This window comes from Neoarius graeffei, chromosome 3, assembly GCF_027579695.1.
Source record: "Neoarius graeffei isolate fNeoGra1 chromosome 3, fNeoGra1.pri, whole genome shotgun sequence".
Taxonomy (NCBI): Eukaryota; Metazoa; Chordata; class Actinopteri; order Siluriformes; family Ariidae; genus Neoarius; species Neoarius graeffei.
Window position 1 is genome coordinate 88,672,723 of NC_083571.1, and position 22,742 is coordinate 88,695,464.

At 40.5% G+C, this 22,742-nt stretch overlaps 1 protein-coding gene across 3 annotated transcripts in view; it reads left to right on the plus strand.

Annotated features, from left to right (window-relative positions):
- Positions 1 to 22,742, plus strand: part of trappc8 (trafficking protein particle complex subunit 8) — a 93,327-nt gene that overhangs the window by 18,057 nt on the left and 52,528 nt on the right. For 2 of the 3 annotated variants that reach the window (XM_060917614.1, XM_060917615.1), the window contains exons 2-5: positions 4,940 to 5,134; positions 15,166 to 15,249; positions 18,817 to 18,906; positions 19,313 to 19,487. In XM_060917614.1, coding sequence (XP_060773597.1) covers positions 4,940 to 5,134; positions 15,166 to 15,249; positions 18,817 to 18,906; positions 19,313 to 19,487 — 544 coding nt within the window. The remainder of the gene's footprint in view (positions 1 to 4,939; positions 5,135 to 15,165; positions 15,250 to 18,816; positions 18,907 to 19,312; positions 19,488 to 22,742) is intronic. The other variant, XM_060917616.1, reaches the window with a different exon arrangement.

The following is a 22,742-nucleotide window of genomic DNA, read 5'->3' on the forward strand; positions in this document are numbered from 1 at the left end:
CAGCTGCCACTCGGCGAAAGAAAAGTGATTTTCGGAGTGGGGTATTTTGTAGACCACAGTGTTTTCTATTTCAACTTGTTTAAACCTGTTAACTTGTTAGCCTATGTATTTCCAAGAACAACTGGTGGTTTTTTTTTTGTTTTTGTTTTTTTGTGACCCTTGACAGAAGTTGACTGTATTTGTGAAAAATAATCAGGCTAGACTTTTTAGCTTACAAATTACTTTTTTTTTTTTTTAAATTATTATTAGAAGGCACATCGAGTTTAGTCCTGCCTTGGCCAGTGCATTCTGAAAGTATGTTTCGGTCTGTAGCCAACAATTCATGTTATTGCAGATCATATCTCTCCACACAAACTAAAGGCGCAGGTGCCGACTTTTGGAGGGAAGGGGAGAGAATGAAATGACAGCGGTGTCTGGAGGGGGAGTGACAAACGCAGCTTTTATGTCTGTGAGCCAAGTCGGTGACGGCTTCAGAGCAACTTCAGTACCATGCAGTAATAGCGTGTTGATATTGGTAACAGCGTTATAACAATTGTAGCTAATTAATTATAGATTACCCGGCGTTATAACAGCCTTTATTTTAACGCCATTATTCCCATCACTGAATGTTATGTACTTCTTCTAGCACTTGACTTTATTTTCAACGCCATCATGGCCAACTGAAACTGTGTCTAAGCTGGAGCCATTTGTCCTCCACTCCAATACAAACCCCTTGACATCAGTGCCGCGTTTGACTAAGGCTACATCCACACGACAACGGCAACGAGATGTTATTTAAAAAAATATCGCGTCCACATGAGCAACGATCAGTAAAATATCAGGTCCATATGGCAACGCAACGCTTGCTGAAAATGATGCAATACACATGCCACACCTCTAGGGGCGCTGTAAGACGGTCCCTTCGGAGACACCAGAACATTAGAAGAAGTAAGGACGCATGCGCATAAACTATTATGCGCGAGACTTCATATTAGCCACAAAGTCAGAAAAATCTGTTCGTAAAATTGTTATAATGACCAAATACAATGAAAAGAAGTATTTTTCCAGTCTCACCTGTGAAAGGTAATCCCATGTGATCTCGTTTGGACGGCAAACCTGTTGGTACAGTTAAATGCAGCACATGAATGAGGCATCTTTATTCTCTGCTTTGACCCATCCAATATGGCGGCAAGGATGACGTATGATTCTACGCGGAAGGCGGCGTCTTTAATGGTCCGGAATAAATTGAATGCTACACGTTGATGGATTAATTTGTTGTTCTACGCCCTTTTTGAGGAATGTATTGTAGGACTTAAACCAACATCTGAAGAGGTGAGATCACTCCTCTTTTTCCCTATTTTTGCTGGCGGGATTGACTCTGCCCTAAGGGCTATTCTCTCTCTCTCTCTCTCTCTCTCTCTCTCTCTCTCTCTCTCTCTCTCTCTCACTTTGCACCATTACATAATATTCACAGTGAAAATATTTTGTAAGCGCATTTCATGAACCAAGTTATAGGATTTGTTGACAACTCGCATCGAGTTCGTTACACTTCTACCCGGCGTGAAGCACATGTGGTTGTGACGTCATCGTAAACAAATCTGTTCTACTCATCCAGACAACTTCACAACGGCAACGTTGCCAGATCTTTCCACTCTGGGACCCGTTCTCAAAAGATTTCGTTTTGGGGCACCCAAAATGCCGGTGCCGTGTGGACGCCAGGCCGAAACGATAAACAATTGTATCGGATTCACCTGAATCCGTTGCCGTGTGGACGGGGCCTAAATGTTTCGCGCTGTAGAAAAGGTAATGTGAGTGGAGGGCAGCGACTGGGACTGAATGTGCGGATGCTCACGGTTAGATTTAGAATAGATTCTAATAATTCCAATTCTAGAATTTTAAACTCCTAGGTTAACCGACTTTAACCGGCTAATGAGGCTTGGTGGTCGGTCAAGATTTTTTTTTTTTTAGTTTTCGCCATCCCTAGCATGACGTAGTATCTTGAATAGGGTCATGGTGAAGCATGAGAAAAAGCAGAGAATTTAGGGCCACATGTCCCTAAATTCATTAATTGTTCTGTTATAAAAAATAAAATTGGAAGTCTGTGATTCGAATTCAGTAGCTTTCTGTCCACTAAACAAAAATAATTGGGTGTCAAGGAAAATTCTTTTTATGACCAACTTGAAAAATCTGAAAGGCAGTATAGCTTTAAAACATAAGGGCATTTATTCTGGTGTGAGTTTTTTGCTACTGGAAAATAGGATGAGGCAGCATGATGATATTAATGCCATGATAAATTGTCAAAACATTTGAGAGATTGCAGACGTTTCTTGTACAGATTCTGCAAGCGGTTGAATGTGTGAAATATTTCAGCTCAATTTTTAGAAATAAAATATATTTTAAAATGAATACTAAATAGTTTAACGTTTCTATTTTAGTTTTGTACATTTTATTTTTAAAGTAGATCATAAAGTTAGTTGCATTTTTAAAGGCAGCACTGTTTGTTTGGCAGTGTATCAAGTCTACAGTCCTCACTGAAAGTATTGTTTTTGCTATACACTGAAGACATTTGGGTTTGAGATCAAAACATGTATGATGAATATTCTACATCCAGATATGATAAATAACTTAGAACATGGTGCCCACCCCACCCACCCACCCCTCATTTATGCATTTATTTATAAATATAAACCCACCCATTTTTCAGGTGACCAAAAACTATCACACCATATGACTGGCGGGTTTCTTGTTGCCCAGCTGTGCCCGGTTATATTGACTGTTTAAACAATTAATAGCTCTGATTGTCTACTCTTGGTTTCAGCCCTGGGTTTCATCTGTAAGGACTGAATTTGTTGTTAAAAAGGATAAACCAACAAGACCAGAGAGCTGTCTATGGGAGAAAAGCAAGCCATTCTGCAACTGAGAAAAGCGGGGGTAAATCAATTGAAGCCATTGCACAAGCATTGGACATGGCCAATAAAACGAACTGGAATATCTTGGAAAACAAAGAAACCACTGGTGTACGAACATCCAGACATTGAACGTGTCAGCCAATGAAGATCAGATTGGAATTCACAAAGAAATACAGAGATGAGCCACAAAAGTTCTGGAACCAAGATTAATCTCAAGAAAAGTGATGGAAAGGTCAGTGTGGTGAAAGGATCCGCTCACGATCCAAAACGTACCAGTGGTTGTGTTATCGATTGGGCTTGCATGTGTTTTCTGGAAAGGGCTGACTAATCTTTGTCATGTAACTCATGATGGGAGTAGCAGGATGAATTGAGAAATCTATAGAAATGTTGTCTGCTGATTTACAGAGAAATGCATCCAATCGAACTGGGAGGAACTTCATCATGCAACAAGACAATGACCCAAAACACACTGCCGACGCAAATAAGGACTTCATCATGCTCCAAGTCAATCACTAGACCTTAAAGTGCCATTCCACCATTGGATGCATTCTTTGGCATAAAATACAATATATTTTATGACAACATGACTAGACAGAGAAATCTTTTAGCTTCAAAATGATATATCAAACACAATTTTTTGACAACGACAAGTATATTAATTTTGCGACCAAAGTCACCTACCCTTTTAATTTCCGCACGTGATGTCATCGGCAGGTTCCCCTTCTTGTGTACCACGTGTCGGTCTATTTTTAGACCAGGGAACCACCAAAGTGAGAGAGTCATTTCTCCTCGTATATGGGGGCCAAAAAAATGGCGAAAAATTGAGTTAATCTTTGTTAGCTAGATTTATTGGTATTAGCTAGATTTATTGGTATTATTTTTATCGCGTTCTATCTGCCATTGCTGATATGTGCCACGTCACACGTCACGTGGTACACAAGAAGGGGAACCTGCCGATGACATCACGCGTGGAAATTAAAAGGGTAGGTGACTTTGGTCGCAAAATTAATATACTTGTCGTTGTCAAATTGTTTGATATATCATTTTGAAGCTAAAAGATTTTTCTATCTAGTGATACCATTAATACATGTTGTCAAAATATATTGTATTTTATGCCAAAGAATACATCCAATGGTGGAATGGCACTTTAAGCCAACTGAGCTGCATTTCACCTCCTGTAGACAAGACTGAAGGGAGGAAACCCCCAAAACAAACAACTGAAAGAAGCTGCACTACAAGCCTGGAAAAGCATTACAAAAGAATAGAACAGTTTGGTGAGGTCAATGATTTCACCAGCTTGATGCAGTTGTTTGAAACAAGGGATATACAACCAAATATTAAGGGTTTTTTTGTTTGTTTGTTTTTTTAAACGTTGCTATGACTCTGTTCCTATACTTTTGCTCTCCTAGAAATTGGGTAGTCTCCCACAAAAGGTTCCATGTATTATGTTGATTAACATATCTAGATGTAAATATCAGGACATGAAAGCACCTGAAACTCTGATTGGTCATCTCATATTCATCTTTTTGATTTAAAATCCAGCCGTCTTCAGTATAAAGCAAAGGGCCACTGAACTGGTCTCGTTCCAATATTTCTGAAGGCATTCATGTGTCTGTTTTTATGAACATTTCGTCAGTGTATCCTGTAAGAATTGGCCTTGATGCTAACGAGCGTCAATGTTTCTTGCAAAACTGATCTCTTGAGTTGTATGGTGCAGACTTCTCTGAGAGAGGCTGTGTCTGTGGGAAAGGTAATTGGATTTAGATTTATTTAGGAATGTTTTGGTCAGTTGATGGAAAAGAAAAGGCGCTTCAGTCTTTATTTAGTAGCTATGCTGGAAATAACCTGCTTATATGAGTAATTGTGACATGGTTCACTGCTCTGTCTGTGTGCTCTTGTCCTAAAAAGATGCATCCTCCCCCCATTACATTTACCGTGGTAAACATAATTGTATGGGTTTTTTTTTTCCTTTGACATGTTTACTATCAAAATGTAATTGTCACTTCAGTAATTGTTGACCGTTCACTTCCGCTGTATTTGCCATCCTGCAGGACACCTGCGTGACCCCAATAACCAGATCGTGGTGGTGAAGGGGCTGAGGATCAGTGTGACTGGAGTGAATACTCGGCCAACGCATTCCACCGAGCTGCACAAACTCCTGAGCCAGGCCGTGTCAGCCTGTCAGCCTCCAGATGGACCCGCTGCTAACGTCATCACTGCTGGAGACTATGACCTCAACATCAGCGGTGGGTCACTGAAAGGGAAAGAGGGCTGAGGGAGAGACAAGGAAAGAGTGGGGACAGAGGAGACTGCAAAAAGCAGAAGAGAGTAACGGGGGGGGAGATGAAGAGAGAGAGAAAAGGGAGGGTCGGACAGGGACCAAGATAAAGATAGAGGGGTATATGTGGAAAAAATGGTTATAAATGAGGAAGGATGGGGGGGGGGGGGGGGGGGAGGACAAAGAACAAGAGATGGAGTGTCCGAGACTTCATGGAGGGAAGTAGGGTGTGTAAGAGGACGAGAAAACAAGGAGGAAATGAAGAAACGGGAACGGGGGGGATGGCGCAGAAAAAGAGGGAGAGGTAGCTGACTCAGGAAAGATGAAGGAAATGAGACCAGCAGTGAAGTGAAGGGAGTGCTGCTGTTTTTTAGTTATTACTTGATACTGCAGGATTAGGTGTGTGTGTGTGTCCCTGGTTTGTGTGTGTGTTTTTGGGGGGGGGGGGGGGTTCGTGAGAGTTTAAACTAATTCAGTTAACAGTGTGAATTTACTGGCTCTATCAAAGCAGATTATTTTTAAACCAGTTTAGTGAGCTTTCTTTTTTTTTATTACCCAGAGAGGGCAGCAAATCTCTTAAAAGCAAGTTTGTGTGTCGTAGTGGACGGCTGACTCCGACATCTTATTCCTGGTCGGACTTCTTGCTTTCCAGACGACAGCTTTTAATTTTATACACGCATGTCATTCTAGTTTAAAAACAAAAAACTGGATCACACGTGCTCTACCTACATGTGTATGTATTGCATGTTGGGACAAACTGTGCTGATTTCAGCTTTCGTGTGTGTGTGGACACTGGCTGTGGCTTGGCAGACCTCCACTTCACTTTTTTTTTTAGCTGGATTCTGACTAACAGATCGGAAGCTTGTCACCAAGTATTCTGTTTCGTTAGAATTACTTCGATTTAGATTTTTATTAATCTAACGGAGTTAACTGACCCGGTTATCTGGCTGAGAAGGATGGCGTTTCCGTCTTCCCTGTACATCAGTGACATTTAGCTGATCATGGATGTCGGTGAGCTCCTGTATATGGAAATTAGCATCCATGTGCAAGCGTGACCTTTCATTTCAATTCTAGCCTTTTCAGTGGGATGTGAATGGGGCAGGCACAGCTTCATGTACACTATTGCCAAAAATTTGTGGACACCTGGCTGTAACACTGTGCTTGTTGAATAACCCATTCCGGAGTCCCTCTTTGTGGTTATAATCTTCCAGGAAGGCTTTCCAGTAGATTATGGAATGTAGCTGTGGGGGTTCGTGATCATTCAGCCACAAGAACGTTAGGCACTGATATTAGGTGAGGAGGTCTGGAGTGCAGTTGGTGTTCCAGTGCGTCACAAATGTGGTCAGGGCTGTATGCAGGGCCCTCAAGATCTTCCACTCCAACTTTGGTAAACCATGTCTTCATGGAGCTCCCTTTGTGCACAGGAGCATTGTCGTGTTTGGAGTCCTTGGTTCAACTGAAGGGAAATCGCAAAGCTACAGCATGCCAAAACATTCTCGACAAATGTGTGCTTCCAGCTTTTTGGGCAACAGTTTTGGCGAAGAATCACACATGCGTGTCATGGTCAGGTGTTCACATACTTTTGGCCTAAGTGTGTGTAAGTTTCAGATGTTAACTTGTGCAGTACTTTTACTCCATTCGGTCAGTATGATGACAGCAGAAGGCAGATCTGTTTCCTAGCGCAAGCCTAAGAAAGATGGACAAAAGAAGAACCCCCAGATGGACGCTGCAGTCTGTGTGAAACCATTTGGACAAACCATGGACTCTAGGCTTGAAAACTGAGTGACTTCGACCTTCCCTAAGACATTAAGCACATATCTAATGTTAGCTAGGCTGAGCATACTTTGGTTCATTTTCTTTCATAATAATGAGCTTTAGATTAATACTAATAATTTTCATTTACCTTGTGTTTAAACACAAGGTGACAGTTTGTAACAGGAAAGCTACGTGAGCTGAAAGTGGACATGATTTCTGTTGTACTATATTTCATTAAGTGTTTTCGACAAAGCTGCAGATTCCTAATACGGTAGTTTTCAAAAATTCTACAGGGATAATGGATGCTCTGGAAGCCTTGTTAACATCGGTGTTCTACATGTCTATGCACTGGAAGGTTGTTGGAAGAAAAAAAATAATAAAGCACTGGGGACATGTCCCCAGTCAGGGTATTATCTCAACTGAGAGAAGGGTGTCAGTGAGGGTGCCTGCTAGGGGAGTCTGGGGGTATGCACCCCTGGGAAATATTGAAGCAAATTTGGGGCCATCTGGTGCAATCTTGGCATGGAAAAGCAGTTCGGAGAAGCTCTTAAAATAAGGTGGTTTTAGGTCATGAACTTCTGAAAAAGGAATCGGTCAACTCCAAACATTTCAAGAAAATTCTTTATTTTATAGCACATGTAGCCTTTGTGCCTAATTTTGCAATGCTCAGTCCTGATTAGCATGGTGTGGTAAATTGGTAATGCCTGTCCCAACCACAGAAGCCAACCTTTACATGTACATCGCCATGAAACAAGGACTATGGTTGGTTGCCGTGCCGCACGCTGGCCAATGGGAGCGTGCTGTCGGTTCTGAGCATCAAATCACGTCCCGCCTCAGAAATGAGGGAGAGCAAACATTGTACCGGAGAAACATTGCATGTGGGATGCAGATTTATTGTGTTTGGGATCCTTCACTGAGACTTGGTTCATTTCCATTCGGGGATCCTTCGGAGCACGTTGCACGTGCTTGGGACCTGGCCATTATGGGAAACACCTGATACTGATTTGAGCACAATCAACACGCGCATATAAAGACACCGAGGCTTTGTGAAGTATTATCACGGTCATGTTTGTTTGTAGCCATGTTTATGACTCTGCTTTCAGTTTCATTTTTGTAAACATCACGCCTGCTAATACTCTTCCTGTACTGAGACCCATCTACCACCACATACCTGACCGAATACTGCACAAAGTCTCTGTGAAAACAGCATGCTCAAATCAGCGTCAGGTGTTTCCCATAATGACTGGGTCCTAAACATGTGCACAACGCGCTCCGAAGGATCGCCGAATGGGAATTTAAAAACCCGTTGATTTCTCGTATTGGCTGTCGAAAAGACGGGTCTCTAGATTAGGGATGTTAACCGATGACCGTTTGACCGGTGGTTGACCGAATCAACGTCAACCGGTTAATTTTTTTTTTTTTGGTTAAAAAAAAAATCATTCGTTTTGAAGCTGCCGATTTTGGAGCGGAGAACCTGGAATTCTGTGTTGTAAACGCTTGGGCCATGCCATGCGGTGTAAGGACGACAGCTGACACATCAGAAACACCCATTCAGTCATGTCCCGCCCCAGTTGAACACAGCTGCCACTTGGCGAAAGAAAAAGTGTAGACACAGGCTTTTTAGCTTACAAATTATTATTATTATTTTAATTATTATTAGAAGGCACATGGAGTTTAGTCCTGCCTTGGCCAGTGCATTCTGAAAGTGTGTTTCAGTCTGTAGCCAACAATTCATGTTATTGCAGATCATATCTCTCCACACAAACTAAAGGCGCAGATGCCGACTTTTTTTCACGGCTTTTTCATGGACTGTAACGGCATTTGCTTATGTAGTAATTTTAATACAGAATTTACTCTGATGAAATTATTCAGACACTCCAACGCCCCCCCCCCCCCCCCCCCAAAAAAAAAAAAAATCGGATCTGCACGAGCTGTGAAAAAGGCACGCCGTTTGCATCCCTGTTTAAACTCCTAGGTTAACCAACTTTAACCGGCTAATGAGGCTCGGTGGTCGGTCAAGATTTTTTTTTTTTTTTTTTTTTTTAGGGTGTATTCAGACCAGGATAGTTCGATAGTTCACTTGCTTTGGTCCGAACCAAATGTTATGTTTTCATTTTGGTGCGGTTCGCTTTCACACTGTACATTTTAGTAAGCGGACCAAAATCTGTCAACAAAGCCACGCGCCCTGAGGTCGTTCAGCTATTGGTCAGAGACGACACGCGCACAAAGCGTTAAGTTCAAAAGTAGTCATGGAGGCTTTCCGTGCTGTTATTCTTTTTAATGTCATCAAAGCTATATGCTTTTTCCAGTTTTTACTGTTTTCACAATTGTGCGATTACTATGCTGTTGTACAAGTAATTTATCAACGACGACGACAAAGGGCAAGGCGGCTACGGAGGATAGCGCTGATGAGCGCACATCATGTTGTGACAGTTCTGGCTCTTCACGCAAGACGGAGGAGGTATGTGTCAGGATAGTCGTCTTATCCATCGTAATAGATGAATTTCTTTTTTGCGTCGCTAGTACCGCCACTTTTTGAAAGAATGTCCCTGATTTTAATGTAGGTCTGACGGAGTTTCTTCACTTTTAGCCGACATTGTTCTGGGGAGCGCGTGAACCCCTTCATTTTCTCACTGAATACAGCAAACACGTCGGCATTTTTGTGTGTTCTCTCCAAAAGCTCAGATATGTGGCCATCTGCCCAGATATCCACAAGGGTACGCGTTTCTTCCTCGGCCCACGTTTGCCCCCTACTCATTTTTTGTACTCTGTAGTCTAGCCTACCACTGGTCTGAATGACTGTTGTAAGGTTCCCTTGACAACCGACACAGTGTTTGCACTTTGCGGTGGAGTGTCAAGACTCTGTTTCCCATAATGCTCGACAAACGACGGAAGCTCCCGAGGTACAAAAAAGCAAAACTGTCGGATTAGGTCCGGTCTGCTTTCACACCTCCAAAAGGTCCGCACCAGAGTTCCTTTGGTCCGGACCGAGTCCGACCTTGCAGCTCGGTCTCGGTCCGCTTGTTTGGTCCGGACCAGAGTTCAGTGGTTTGTATTCAGACCAACCCAAAAGGTCCGGACCAAGGGAAATTTGGTTCGTTTGGTCCGGACCAAACAACGTAGGTGTGAAATACGCCATTAGTTTTCGCCATCCCTACTCTAGATAACACTATTGTCCCCAGGATTCATTATAGCAATGCCACTGAGTTTAGTGCAGCAGGTAATGGGATTTGGAATAACTAAAACATGCTATAGTTACAGCTTGAAGTTCGTCACACCACTGTGAAGTGCATGGAGTTTAATTGCTCTGTCCTAATGGGATTAAATTGACCTGGGGTAATTTCCTATGTTACAGGTGCTACTGTGTGATTTGGTATTTCACTTCTGAGAAAATTACAGGCCGGAATTACCTACTGAAAGAAAGTGAATTATAAAAAGCAAGCTCCTGGTAGACTGATTAAATGAGCCATTATAATGGCAGCTACAGGTGTTAAGCGAGGTTTAATATCGTTTTAATAGCTTTGTTTTCTATAATTAATAACTAGTTCTGTCACTGCCACTTCCTTGAATATCTAATTTTAAATGCTGATCAATTTACTGCAAACGGTCTCATTGTTTTATCTGTAAACTGTGAATTGTTTACAGTAAGTATTTAGCATTTAGTTTCAGATGTTTAAAGAACTGCCCACATAAACATTGTACAAAAAGCTTTACTTGTAGAAAATATTACCTGTTGGAAATTCGCTCATCCTGTGGTCATTTGGACGCCAGAGATTCGTCACTGAAGAAATGAGTTTTAAAAAAATAAAACGGACATTCTCTGATTTAAACTAATCCACTCCAAATAGATCTATTGCATGCATACACTAAAAAAAAAAAAAGTTTCTTACATCCGCACTGATATTCCATTATTATTCTGAATGAGAATATTCTGATTTTGATATCAGTCGTGTAAACAGCATATTCCATTTGGATATTCCAGATTTGGCCTTATTTATTAATTTAATTTATGATTAAAGCATGTGGGATATGCTGATTATTATTCAGGTTTTAGGAGCGTTCTTTGGGGACACAGCACATTCAGAATGCGTTGGGGGTTTTACGGCAGTTTGCGATTCAGACCCCGTGTCTAGAATCCCTCACTATATAGTGAGTTCGCCATTTTGTGGTGCTGTCCAGATGTAAAGTGAGCATTATTACACCCTATATCGGGGCTTTTCAAAGTGTGGGGCGCGCCTCCCCTGGGGGGTGCCAAAGTTCTTCGGGGGGGGCGCAACGTGAGGAAACATAGACCAGAATAAGTTACTATTGCAGGCATTTGGCGAACTTCAGCTAGCCTTTACCAGAGACAAAATGGATCAATTTTTAGCACCTAAAGCTACAGTGAGTGAGGAGACAGAGTCTGGGCCAAGCAAAAAACCAGACCCTCCAGGATTTCGCGATGTTGCGATTCAGCCAATCCCCGCGAATTCAGGGCGGTGTTGCAATTATATCCAATCACCGCAACCTTCCCGCAAATTTGACCAATCGTTGGCGTCGTCTTGAGGTGACGGCGACAAACTACCTTCCGCCTTACTTCCGTGTATACGTTCAAGAGAAACCGCATGTGCGCAGTGTTGCCAGATTGGGCGGTTTTAAGTGCATTTTGGCGGATTTTGAACATATTTTGGACTGGAAAACGTCAGCAGTATCTGGCAACACTGCATGTGCGAGACGATGTTTATATAGGCTTAAATTATGTTTACAGTGAAGGACTGTGTGCACTTTATTTTTTTACTTGATGCAAGAAATTAATGGATGCCAACATTTTTGCCAAAATGGTATTTTATTTTCCATTGTTTAGGCAGCTTCAGCATCATACTGTGAGATTCTGTTCAAATTGTTGTTTTTTTTTTTTCTATGAAGCCTGAGCCATTTATTTTATTAGTTTATAATTATTGTTTAATTTAGTCTTCAGGAGAGACTGACTGCACACAGTACTAGTATTAATAGTGTTTTTTTTTTTTTTTTTCTTACATGAAAGCTAAGGCATTTATATTATATCTTAAGGTAACTTCATGTTGTGCTGTGAGGTTCTCTGCACTTTAACTTTGGAACCAACAGGTGCATTTGGATAAGTAAAGCCTATTTTTGTGCATTTTTGTAGTCCTGGTAATCTTTTATATTGGTAAAGTTATTTATAGGACCATTTCTCAGTGTCCTTTTTTTTTTTTTTTTTTTTTTTTTTAATCAATAGTTTTTCAGTAATAACTTAATATTTAACACATCACTCAATTTTAATCACAAAAAGAGAAAATCGCAACAATTTCTCGCAACTTTCACTTCCTCCCGCAATGTAATCGCAACAAAAACCTAAACGCTGCAACCTTCATTGCAATTTTTTGGAAACCCCCGCAACATCAGACATTTTAGCCCGCAACAATCACAAAAAAGGCCCGCGGAATCCTGGGGGACTGGAAAAAGGAGGAAGTATGACCACGATTATTTAAAGTTTGGATTTTTATGGACTGGATCTGAAGATGCTCCACTGCCACAGTGTGTTGTCTGCCAAGGGGTGCTAGCTAACGATGCTATGAGATGTTTAAAATGTGTAAAACAAGATGTTTTAAAAAGAAAAGCACAGATGTTTAAAATGTGTAAAAGAAAATCTGTACAACAACCTTTTTTTTTTTTTTTTTTTTTTTTTTTTTAAAATATGAATGGAACATTAAGTATAGCAACAAAAATTGTAAGGGGGGGCGCTGTTTATTTGCTCTCTGAGGGGGGGCTGACTCTCCCACACTTTGAAAACCCCTGCCCTATATAGTGCACTCAAAATATCCCACAATGCATCATGAAAAAATAGTGTACAACCAATGGTCACTAACCAAGCAATATATCCCATCATGCGTTGCAGTCATGCTGAAGGAAATCAAATCAAAAGCCTCAAATTTGATTTGATAAAAGGCAGCGGCGAAGAAGAAAGGATTCAGGCTTCATGTAAAAGAACTGAAAGATACAGCAGACACAAAGCGCTTTATGTATTAATGTAGGAAATGCATTCAGTATAATATGTATTTATCACAAAAATGCATGCACGTATTTATCATTTTGAAAACCCACCAGCTGACTGATCTGGCATGTTTTAATTGTGCGACAGTAATGAGGTAAATACCAGCGCGACGGAGTAGTGTCCGAAAGCGTGTTTTCATTTTACCGATGAGCTCACTATATAGTAATTCCCTACGTAGGGAGTAGTGAACGAGTGAGTGGTTTCGGACACAGGGGTTGCCTCTCAGCTGTTTACAGTCAGTCCTGTGCGTTTTACGCAAACAGACTAGACAATAGTTTGCAAGGCTGGGGTAGAGATGCGTACAGAAGCCGAGAGAGGCCCTTCATATAATATATATATATTTTTTTTTAAATTCACCTTGTTATCCCGAGATAATGACATAATTAATTCATGATCTCAAGAAAACGACACAACTAATTCGAGATCTCGAGAAAACAAAACCGTTATTTCGAGATCTCAAGAAAACAAAACAATTATTCCGTGATCTCAGCTGGATCACTGTATCTCCGTCGGTAGAGACGAAGCCGGGCCAGTCTTCTGCGGAGGTGCCGCGGACTAATTTTGAAATGATCCCTTATTAAAAGACTTAATGCAATCTCTCCCTGTGTCAACCCCTGATCAGAATATTGCCTTATTAGGTGATCGATTATTCCAGACATTCTAATGACCAAAGTTGCGTCTATACAGAATGAGAAATAGCCCCAAAGTCAGCATATCACAAGTCTCTTGGCGCACCTGAATGAACCATTTCTCAGCTGTTTACTCGAGATCACGGAATAATTGTTTTGTTTTCTCGAGATCTCGAATTAGTTGTGTTGTTTTCTCGAGATCCTGAATTAATTATGTCGTTATCTCGGGATAACAAGGTGAATAAAAAAAGGATTATATGAAGGGCCTCTCTCGGCTTCCGTGGACGCGACTGCATGTACATGGGATATTATTCTGATAATCATTTCTATTAGCCATGTGAACAACTTTTTAGTAGGAATATTATCTCTTTTGGAGTAAGGGTGAAAACCAGAATATTTTGTGCATTATGTAAACATAGAACCTACTTGTCGAGCCTATTTCTCTGTTGAAGAAACAAAACAAAAAAAAAAAGCACCAGTAGCCCAGATATACAGTAGAATCAGAATGTGTCCTTCTGTTTGTAGTGACTTTGTCCTTCCAGTCCCCAGTACTTCTTGGATATGTGAAGAAATGTGGCCTGGACATGATGGTTAAGACCAGGGCTTTGAACCGGTTCAAGGAACGAAAACGAAAACCGGGAACTTTTTCTATTTCACATGGAACAGAAACGAAACCAGAAACTTTATTATTTTTTATGTTCCGGAACAGAAACGCTTATTAAAAATAATGGTAACCGGTTAATACCGGTTTTTATTTCGTTCCTCAAAGTTTCCGTAGCCTACAAATAAAGTCATTCTTCTCCTGCGCAAGTTTCTATGACCCGCTGGGGTTCACTTCCTGTGTGACGTTCGCTGACTGAATGGAGAGAGCGGGAGGGTGGACTACTATCACGTCTCCACATCTTAAATAAGAGGTAAATATTGCAGTCTATCGTTATTCGAAAACGTCAATTTCAAACACGATATCAATATATTTGTCCACGTTAATGAGAGGCTCGCGAACATTAAATGACGTTAACCTCTGTTAGCCTATCAATGCATAGGGCCTGACTAGCCTTTGGTAACACACTAAACGAATTATCTTTCATTTCTGGCACTTTTTCTGTTTGTGTAGATGGGAAGACATATTGAGAATCCAAATCGCCAACATTTGAAATAATAATTGTTTTGAATTATTTCTTGTCTTATTTAATGAAGGTTGTAATAGAATTAGCCTACATTTGGCTTAAGCTGGATGAGACAGAGACATAATTTTATAGCCATTTGTTAAACAGCTGACAGGGAACGTAATTAACCGTTCAGGGAACGAATTTATTTATTTTTTTGTTCTAACCGGTTCGGGAACGTCTATTTAATGGTGGAACCCAAAACCGGAAATGTTAAAATTCCGTTTCTGTTCGGAACGAACCAATAGGAAAAAAAATTCTGGTTCAAAGCCCTGGTTAAAACGCACCAAATGACCTGGATGACTGAAAACCCTTTTATTGTGAACTGGCTGTTTTAAAAAGGTGTGCGTTTCAGAGTGCTCTAACCCAACCCTCTGGCTCTTTCCCCCCTTCCCAGACCGCTCGGTCAAAGCTAGCGTTCCCTGGTACTCTGACTGGAGAGAAACCCTCACCCAGCTCAGCTCCTCCAAATACTATACAGGTACTTGCTCCAGTCTGTGCCGGGGAGAAAAGGGGGAGTTGAATTTAGTTTTAATCACCTACTCCTCATCTCTCTTTCCCCTTTCTTTCTGTAGCAGATCTGTAGCTAACTTTTTTTTTTTTTTTTTTTTTTTTTGTCCCCCCTGCCCCGTTCTGTCTCTTGTCACTCATTAAGGTGTTGGTAACGGCCTTAGTACGTAATGGAAATGTATAGAGGCAAATGACTCATTGTGTGGACGAAACAGAAATGTGGTTATTGGTTAAATATAGTTTTAGTAACATAGTAGCTATATGGTGTCGTTATAACGGCTTTACTAGTCTCGATTGACATGCTGTCAAATTTTGGGCATTGTGAAAGAGGCATGGATTTTAGGATTATATACTCGCTCACTTCTTTACATCTGAACCCATGAGTCATTTCACTCGCTCTCAAATCTGTCCCTGTTCTAGCCTTTTCTCTTTCTAGATGTTTTTCAGTCCTTTTGATCCTGCTGCTGTCTTCGAGCCTTTTTGTTCATCACAGACGGAACACATCTGACTGCTCTCTCTGTGCTGGGAGGAATATAAAACTCAATTCGACTGGCTGCTTTTACAAACCAGGAAAAGCCAAAAGCAGGTGTTTTTTTTAATAGGATGTATCAGGTGGATTTTAGATATTTACAGGGAGCAGGCACGTCACGATTCGATTTACGATACTGGGTTCTTGATTTGAATTGACCTTTTTTGAAAAAATAAGTTCAGCGTTTTCCTATTCTTGATCAACTGAAATATCCCTTTTGTTTAGGGGTTGTTTTACAATCAGGGTACGCAAGCTAAAAATCACATTTAACACTTCAATATCAAAAGGCTTGACTAAATAAACTTGGTTGTTTATTGTAGCCCTGTGATAGCTCTATTTACCATGCAAAAAAAAATTTGGTGATAACATTATTTTTGGTGAATGTATGGCAATATGTCATATTTAGCAAAATTACTCGTGTCATTTAGAAAAAGTGCTTTTTTGACCACAGGTAGCTCCAAAAGGGATGCACTTAAATCATTCTTTATACCATAAAACACATATTTGGTTCCATATCATTAGAAACATACCGTAGTTAAGTTTTAATGTTGAATGCCAGTAAGTTTTCAGACTATTTTGATCAAATTAGTATGTAATTGTGTCAAAAAAAAAAAGTCCTCTCCGAGACAGCTCATTTTTCAATATAAAATAACACATCTAAAATGATTATTTTCATCCTAAAATGTGGTCAAGATATTGGGACATAAATATTAGAGACAACTAACACAAAGCTTACAGCCTTATATTTAAAAGCACTATGGAAGTAGTGGATTCTGAATTGTCAAAAAAAAAGTCCTCTCCGAGAATCACTTCATTTGTTTCTCCCAGCCCTGCTTAAAGCTACACTTAATCTTGTTATAATACAAACTATTACACATGCCTATCTGTTCTTTAACTTGTTCTTCACTTAAAAACTGGTACAAGATAGCCTAGTAAACTAGACCCACCCGCCTAGTGGCCAAAAATATTTTTGCCTAGCGAGTGGGTCTAGCCTCGCACCATATAAACAAAAACACCCCGGGCATCAAATCGTGCCCGCCAATCACAACGCAAGGTTTTTGTTTGGATTCTTTGGGCGGGCTTTTGCAGGAGTGACGACAAAGCTGCGCGACGCTGGAGAAAGCACAACAGGAAAGATGGCTACGGCTAGAGAACAGCGCGTGTTTGACTCCGCTTTGGAATCAGTTTTAGAAGAATTAGACTTGGAGTTTTCGTTGAAACATGAGCAGGAAGAGGCTCTCCGCTCATTCCTTTTCAAGAAGGACGTTTTCGCTGTTTTGCCGACCGGCTATGGCAAAAGTCTGATCTACCAGCTGGCTCTGCTCGTAGCCAAAAGGATGGGGCTAGTTTGTGCAGTACGAAGAATTAATAAACAGCTTTGAAACATTACTTTTTGTTTATTTTCCCGTTATTTTAAATTTAAGGGAAATTATTTCACCAAACACCACTAAATAAAAACTCTCAAACAGTTTAAGCAAACCCTTGAAAAACACTTGGAAAAAAAATGAGTGTATGTGGTACAGACTCCAAACTTGTGGTCATTATCTCCAAACTTCTTAATATCTAGAACCTGTTTATTAATTAATACGCATTTTGAAAAATTATTTATTTCAAGGCCTCCCCCACTGCTTTCTGTCGCTCTGACTACGTCACAGTCACTGTTGCGCTGATTGGTCAGAGCGTTGGCCTATACGCACAGAGACAGTTTGAAAGACAGCGGTTTGTTCCTCCTACACCCTTCAGAAATGTCTACGGATCGAGGCCAGACTAAATATTCACGTTTAGTCTGGCTTGCCAGGCTAGGTACAAGAACCAGTTTGAATCAATTTGAATTTTGGACCCCTGTGACACAAACTTTGTACCCTGATTGTAAAACAGCCCTTAAATTAAAAAAAAAAAAAAAAACACAACTTTTTTTTTCTTAATAACCAACAATAATTATTGATCCACATTAGGGAAGGTTGGGGTAAAATCTAATGGCATATTAAATTCCTTTTATTAAAAATGAAAGTTAATAACATGGGCCTTTTCTTAATAAACATTTGTACTATCTCTCCTTTGGCGCTTTTTTCTTTAGCTTTCAGCAGTCTGTAAAAAGAGCGCTCTGATTTCTTGTTAAATCTTTGTACAGTCAACCACTCAACAGCTTTTTTTTTTTTTTTTTTTTTCCCCGTTGTGTGGGTGTGTTTTCACGGCATTTAGAATTGTTACTTCCATGTATAGTGAAATCACGTGCCTTCCCACTATTGTACATTATTTCCTCTGCTGCCTCAACAATGCAGTCACAGCTAGGAAAAATTATTGCACAACCTGATAATCACGATTCATTTTTATTTCGGTTCAAATAATCAAATTTGTATCCTCGCACAATATATCGTTCTATACCTAACGGAGTGAATCAGATGTGTTCAGAATGTGATCAAATGTCCTATGTAATTGCTGACTCTTTTTAGTTGGACCTCCAGATTATTAATTTTTTGGGGGGTGGTCACTGTTCTGTTTCTCTAATTGAATTTGCTGCAGTCAATCACATGTCCGTTATCTTGATTTATTATTCATGTGTTTAATTTTCTCGACATTTTTATTTTGCTCCACTGGTCTCAGGTTGTTTGAATAGGCCGAACGCAAGTTTCCTTGAATGCCACTGAACGTTTTGCATAAACTTTGCACAAAGCCATGCCAACTGATTTCAGACCTCTGAGACACAGCGGAGCTCATTTAATCAGTCTGGCAAATCCGTCTCCTCATTCCGCAGATATGCGAGACTCTTATTTTCTATTCTTATTTTGATTTGTTTGAATGAACTCTAAAGAGAACCGGTCTGTTGCATCTACAAAGCTTGTGTCCTGTGGTTTCTTTCTCCTTCCTCAAAAAGCTGTAATGATCTTGTCTTGTTCCTCTTTCAATAATGACGTTCTCTCCTCCTCTGTCCAGCCATGCAGGAGACGGCACGTCTGCCCTGCTATGCAGATACGTTAAGGTGTGTGTGTGTGTGTTTGTCTGTTTTAGTAACAACACCATGGTTTGAAGCATACAGGGAGAGCTTTCTACAGTCCATGCCTGCATCAGATCACGAGTTCCTCAACCATTATGTGGCCTGTATCCTTTATTAGTCCCTCCCCCTGCAGTGCGTGTGTATGTATTTTGGCTTTGTAACAATTTACGAATGAACAATCATAATACATGCCAAGATTGTGATATTTCAAGATTATAATGTTAAAACACTTCTATACATTCAGGTTTGTAACATACTGCACATTATGTGAAATGTTAGCACTCAACCCCATACATGCTTGCAGACATAAATCAGGCCTAAAAGCCATAGTCTCTCACTCTTACCTCACACCTCTCTTTACTCCCATATCTACCCCATCCCACTCCCCCAATGCACATTGGCTTGTTTTTTTTCTCTCAACCCATCCTTTTGTTTTTCTGCTCTTCCTTGCTCTAGAGCCCTCTCATTCCTTGAGTTAGTGTGTGTATTCCTTCACTCCAGTGTGTGTAGGTATGTTGGTGGTGTCGTCTCATGATCCCGTGCCCACTGAGCAGTTTCAGAAGCTCTCTCAGGAGCAGCATAGGATCCAGCACAGTGGCGATTACACCTACCCTAAGTGGTTCATCCCCAACACCCTGAAATACTACGTCTTACTTCACGACATCACTGATGGAGAAGAGAAGAGGTTTGGCTCACAATCACCAGTCTATCTGTGTGGTGAATTTGAGAGATGATTTACTCCCCCAGATGTTTCCAGTTACTGAAGTGCTTTAAACATTCCAGGGCTCGACATTAGCACTTGCCCGATGGCCCGGCGGTGTGTTTTACGTCTTTCGGGCCACTAAATTTGGCCAAACAGTGGCCCGGGCGGGCCAGTACGTTTTCGATACAAATTAACAAATTTTATTACTCATTTTACCCAGAATTGTGAAGAAATTGTTTGTAAAATGCACCTTTTCGATACGCGGTCCATCTTTGTTTTTGTCATGCTCCACTCCGTGGCAGGAGTGTGTCGTCTTCGTGCATCTTCGGAGATGTTCGGCGCTGTTTGGAAGCGTCGTTTTGGCGGGAAAATAGCATCTTGTAGACGAAGACGGTTGCAGCAAGGAGACCATCAGAACGGTGAAATTCAAATAGAAATTTGTTCAAACTCCACGCTCCCCAACCTGGCCAAAGGCCAGGTAAACAGTTTAAATACGATCGTGCATAAATTAACTATCGAGTGTTAACGAACGGCTTAATTTTGAACTCGGCAGCCAATCAGAGCGCGCGACGTCACGCTCGGTTTACAGCTCACCAAATCGTAAAACAGCATTTCGACACGCGCACTTTAGCTTCAGATGGTGTAAAATCGTTCAGACTTTGGATATTAATATCAAAATTTCAGGATACACTGCCAAGAAATACGGCTACACGTGTATCAACTTTTAGTGATTTAAAGAATGAAGTATAAATGTTAGTTGCTATGACTGAAATAGAAGAACAGATAAAATAATGTGGTAAATTAGATCTGATCCCATATATTATTCAAATATCCAAAGATTATGAAATGTATCAAAATAGCCAAACTAGGTCTACATTAGTTCATTACAACAAAAATAATAACTCTTCTGACCCTCTCTGGTACAACCAGACCATGCTAAACCCAGTATACCCCCAGTTGCTAGGGTATCTGCTGTTGCCATGGCAACAGTTTATGCAAATGAGCTGAATTTGCAAAAACGTACTACTAGTTCCCCCAAGGGCATATCCTGAAAATTTGGTGTTTATATCTTGTCTTATTAAAAAAATACATTTCACCACTTTTTGGCTCACCTGAGCATACCTGTTAATTAGCTAATTAACAGGTAATTAGGGTTATATATCACCCCCGAGCAGGTAAGGCTTTGCGAAAATCTCACTAGATTATTCCCCAAAGTCCACCCTTTCAGGAAATGTATGGTTTGTCAATGATTCTCATGATATTTTTATTAATTAAGAAATCAAACTTCTTCATGGGCAATAAAAATGCCCATTTAAATCCAGCATGATGAGGGTTAGTATGCCACCCTCACCTTCCATCCACATTTGGGACTGGCCTGTGTGTCTTGTGGCTATTATATAAAGGTGTATTTAAAAAGTTCATTGTACTTCTATTTCTATAAGAATATCTACAGTGGTGAGAACTCAATATCTACAGTGGTGCTTGAAAGTTTGTGAACCCTTTAGAATTTTCTATATTTCTGCATAAATATGACCTAAAACATCATCAGGTTTTCACACAAGTCCTAAAAGTAGATAAAGAGAACCCAGTTAAACAAAAGAGACAGAAATATTATACTTGGTCATTTATTTATTGAGGAAAATGATCCAATATTACATACGTGAGTGGCAAAAGTATGTGAACCTTTGCTTTCAGTATCTGGTGTGACCCCCTTGTGCAGCAACAACTGCAACTAAACGCTTCCGGTAACTGTTGATCAGTCCTGCACACCGGCTTGGAGGAATTTTAGCCCATTCCTCTGTACAGAACAGCTTCAACTCTGGGATGCTGGTGGGTTTCCTCACATGAACTGCTCCCTTCAGGTCCTTCCACATTTCGATTGGATTAAGGTCAGGACTTTGACTTGGCCATTCCAAAACATTAACTTTTCTTCTTTAACCATTCTTTGGTAGAACAACCTGTGTCCTTAGGGTCATTGTCTTGCTGCACGACCCACCTTCTCTTGAGATTCAGTTCATGGACAGATGTCCTGACATTTTCCTTTAGAATTCGCTGGTATAATTCAGAATTCATTGTTCCATCAATGATGGCAAGCCGTCCTGACCCAGATGCAGCGAAACAGGCCCAAACCATGATACTACCACCATCATGTTTCACAGATGGGATAAGGTTCTTATGCTGGAATGCAGTGTTTTCTTTTCTCCAAACATAACGCTTCGCATTTAAACCAAAAAGTTTTATTTTGGTCTCATCCGTCCACAAAACATTTTTCCAATAGCCTTCTGGCTTGTCCACGTGATCTTTAGCAAACTGCAGATGAGCAGCAATGTTCTTTTTGGAGAGCAGTGGCTTTCTCCTTGCAACCCTGCCATGCACACCATTGTTGTTCAGTGTTCTCCTGATGGTGGACTCATGAACATTAACATTAGCCAATGTGAGAGAGGCCTTCAGTTGCTTAGAAGTTACCCTGGGGTCCTTTGTGACCTCACCGACTATTACACGCCTTGCTCCTGGAGTGATCTTTGTTGGTCGACCACTCCGGAGGAAGGTAACAATGGTTTTGAATTTCCTCCATTTGTACACAATCTGTCTGACTGTGGATTGGTGGAGTCCAAATTCTTTAGAGATGGTTTTGTAACCTTTTCCAGCCTGATGAGCATCAATAACACTTTTTCTGAGGTCCTCAGAAATCTCCTTTGTTCGTGCCATGATACACTTCCACAAACATGTGTTGTGAAGATCAGACTTTGATAGATCCCTGTTCTTTAAATAAAACAGGGTGCCCACTCACACCTGACTGTCATCCCATTGATTGGAAACACCTGACTCTAATTTCACCTTCAAATTAACTGCTAATCCTCGAGGTTCACATACTTTTGCCACTCACAGATATGTAATATTGGATCATTTTCCTCACTAAATAAATGACCAAGTATAATATTTTTGTCTCATTTGTTTAACTGGGTTCTCTTTATCTACTTTTAGGACTTGTGTGAAAATCTGATGATGTTTTCGGTCATATTTATGCAGAAATATAGAAAATTCTAAAGGGTTCACAAGCACCACTGTACAATGTTGAGAATATATGAGCCAAAGTTGAAACCATGACAAAAAAGGAAAATTTGTCTACATCACACAGGGTGGGTTACAGGCAAAGCTTATTCTATAAACAAGTTAGTTGCATGGTGAGGCAAAACTTAGCTTATTCTAAAACTTATACAAACAATTGTTAATGTA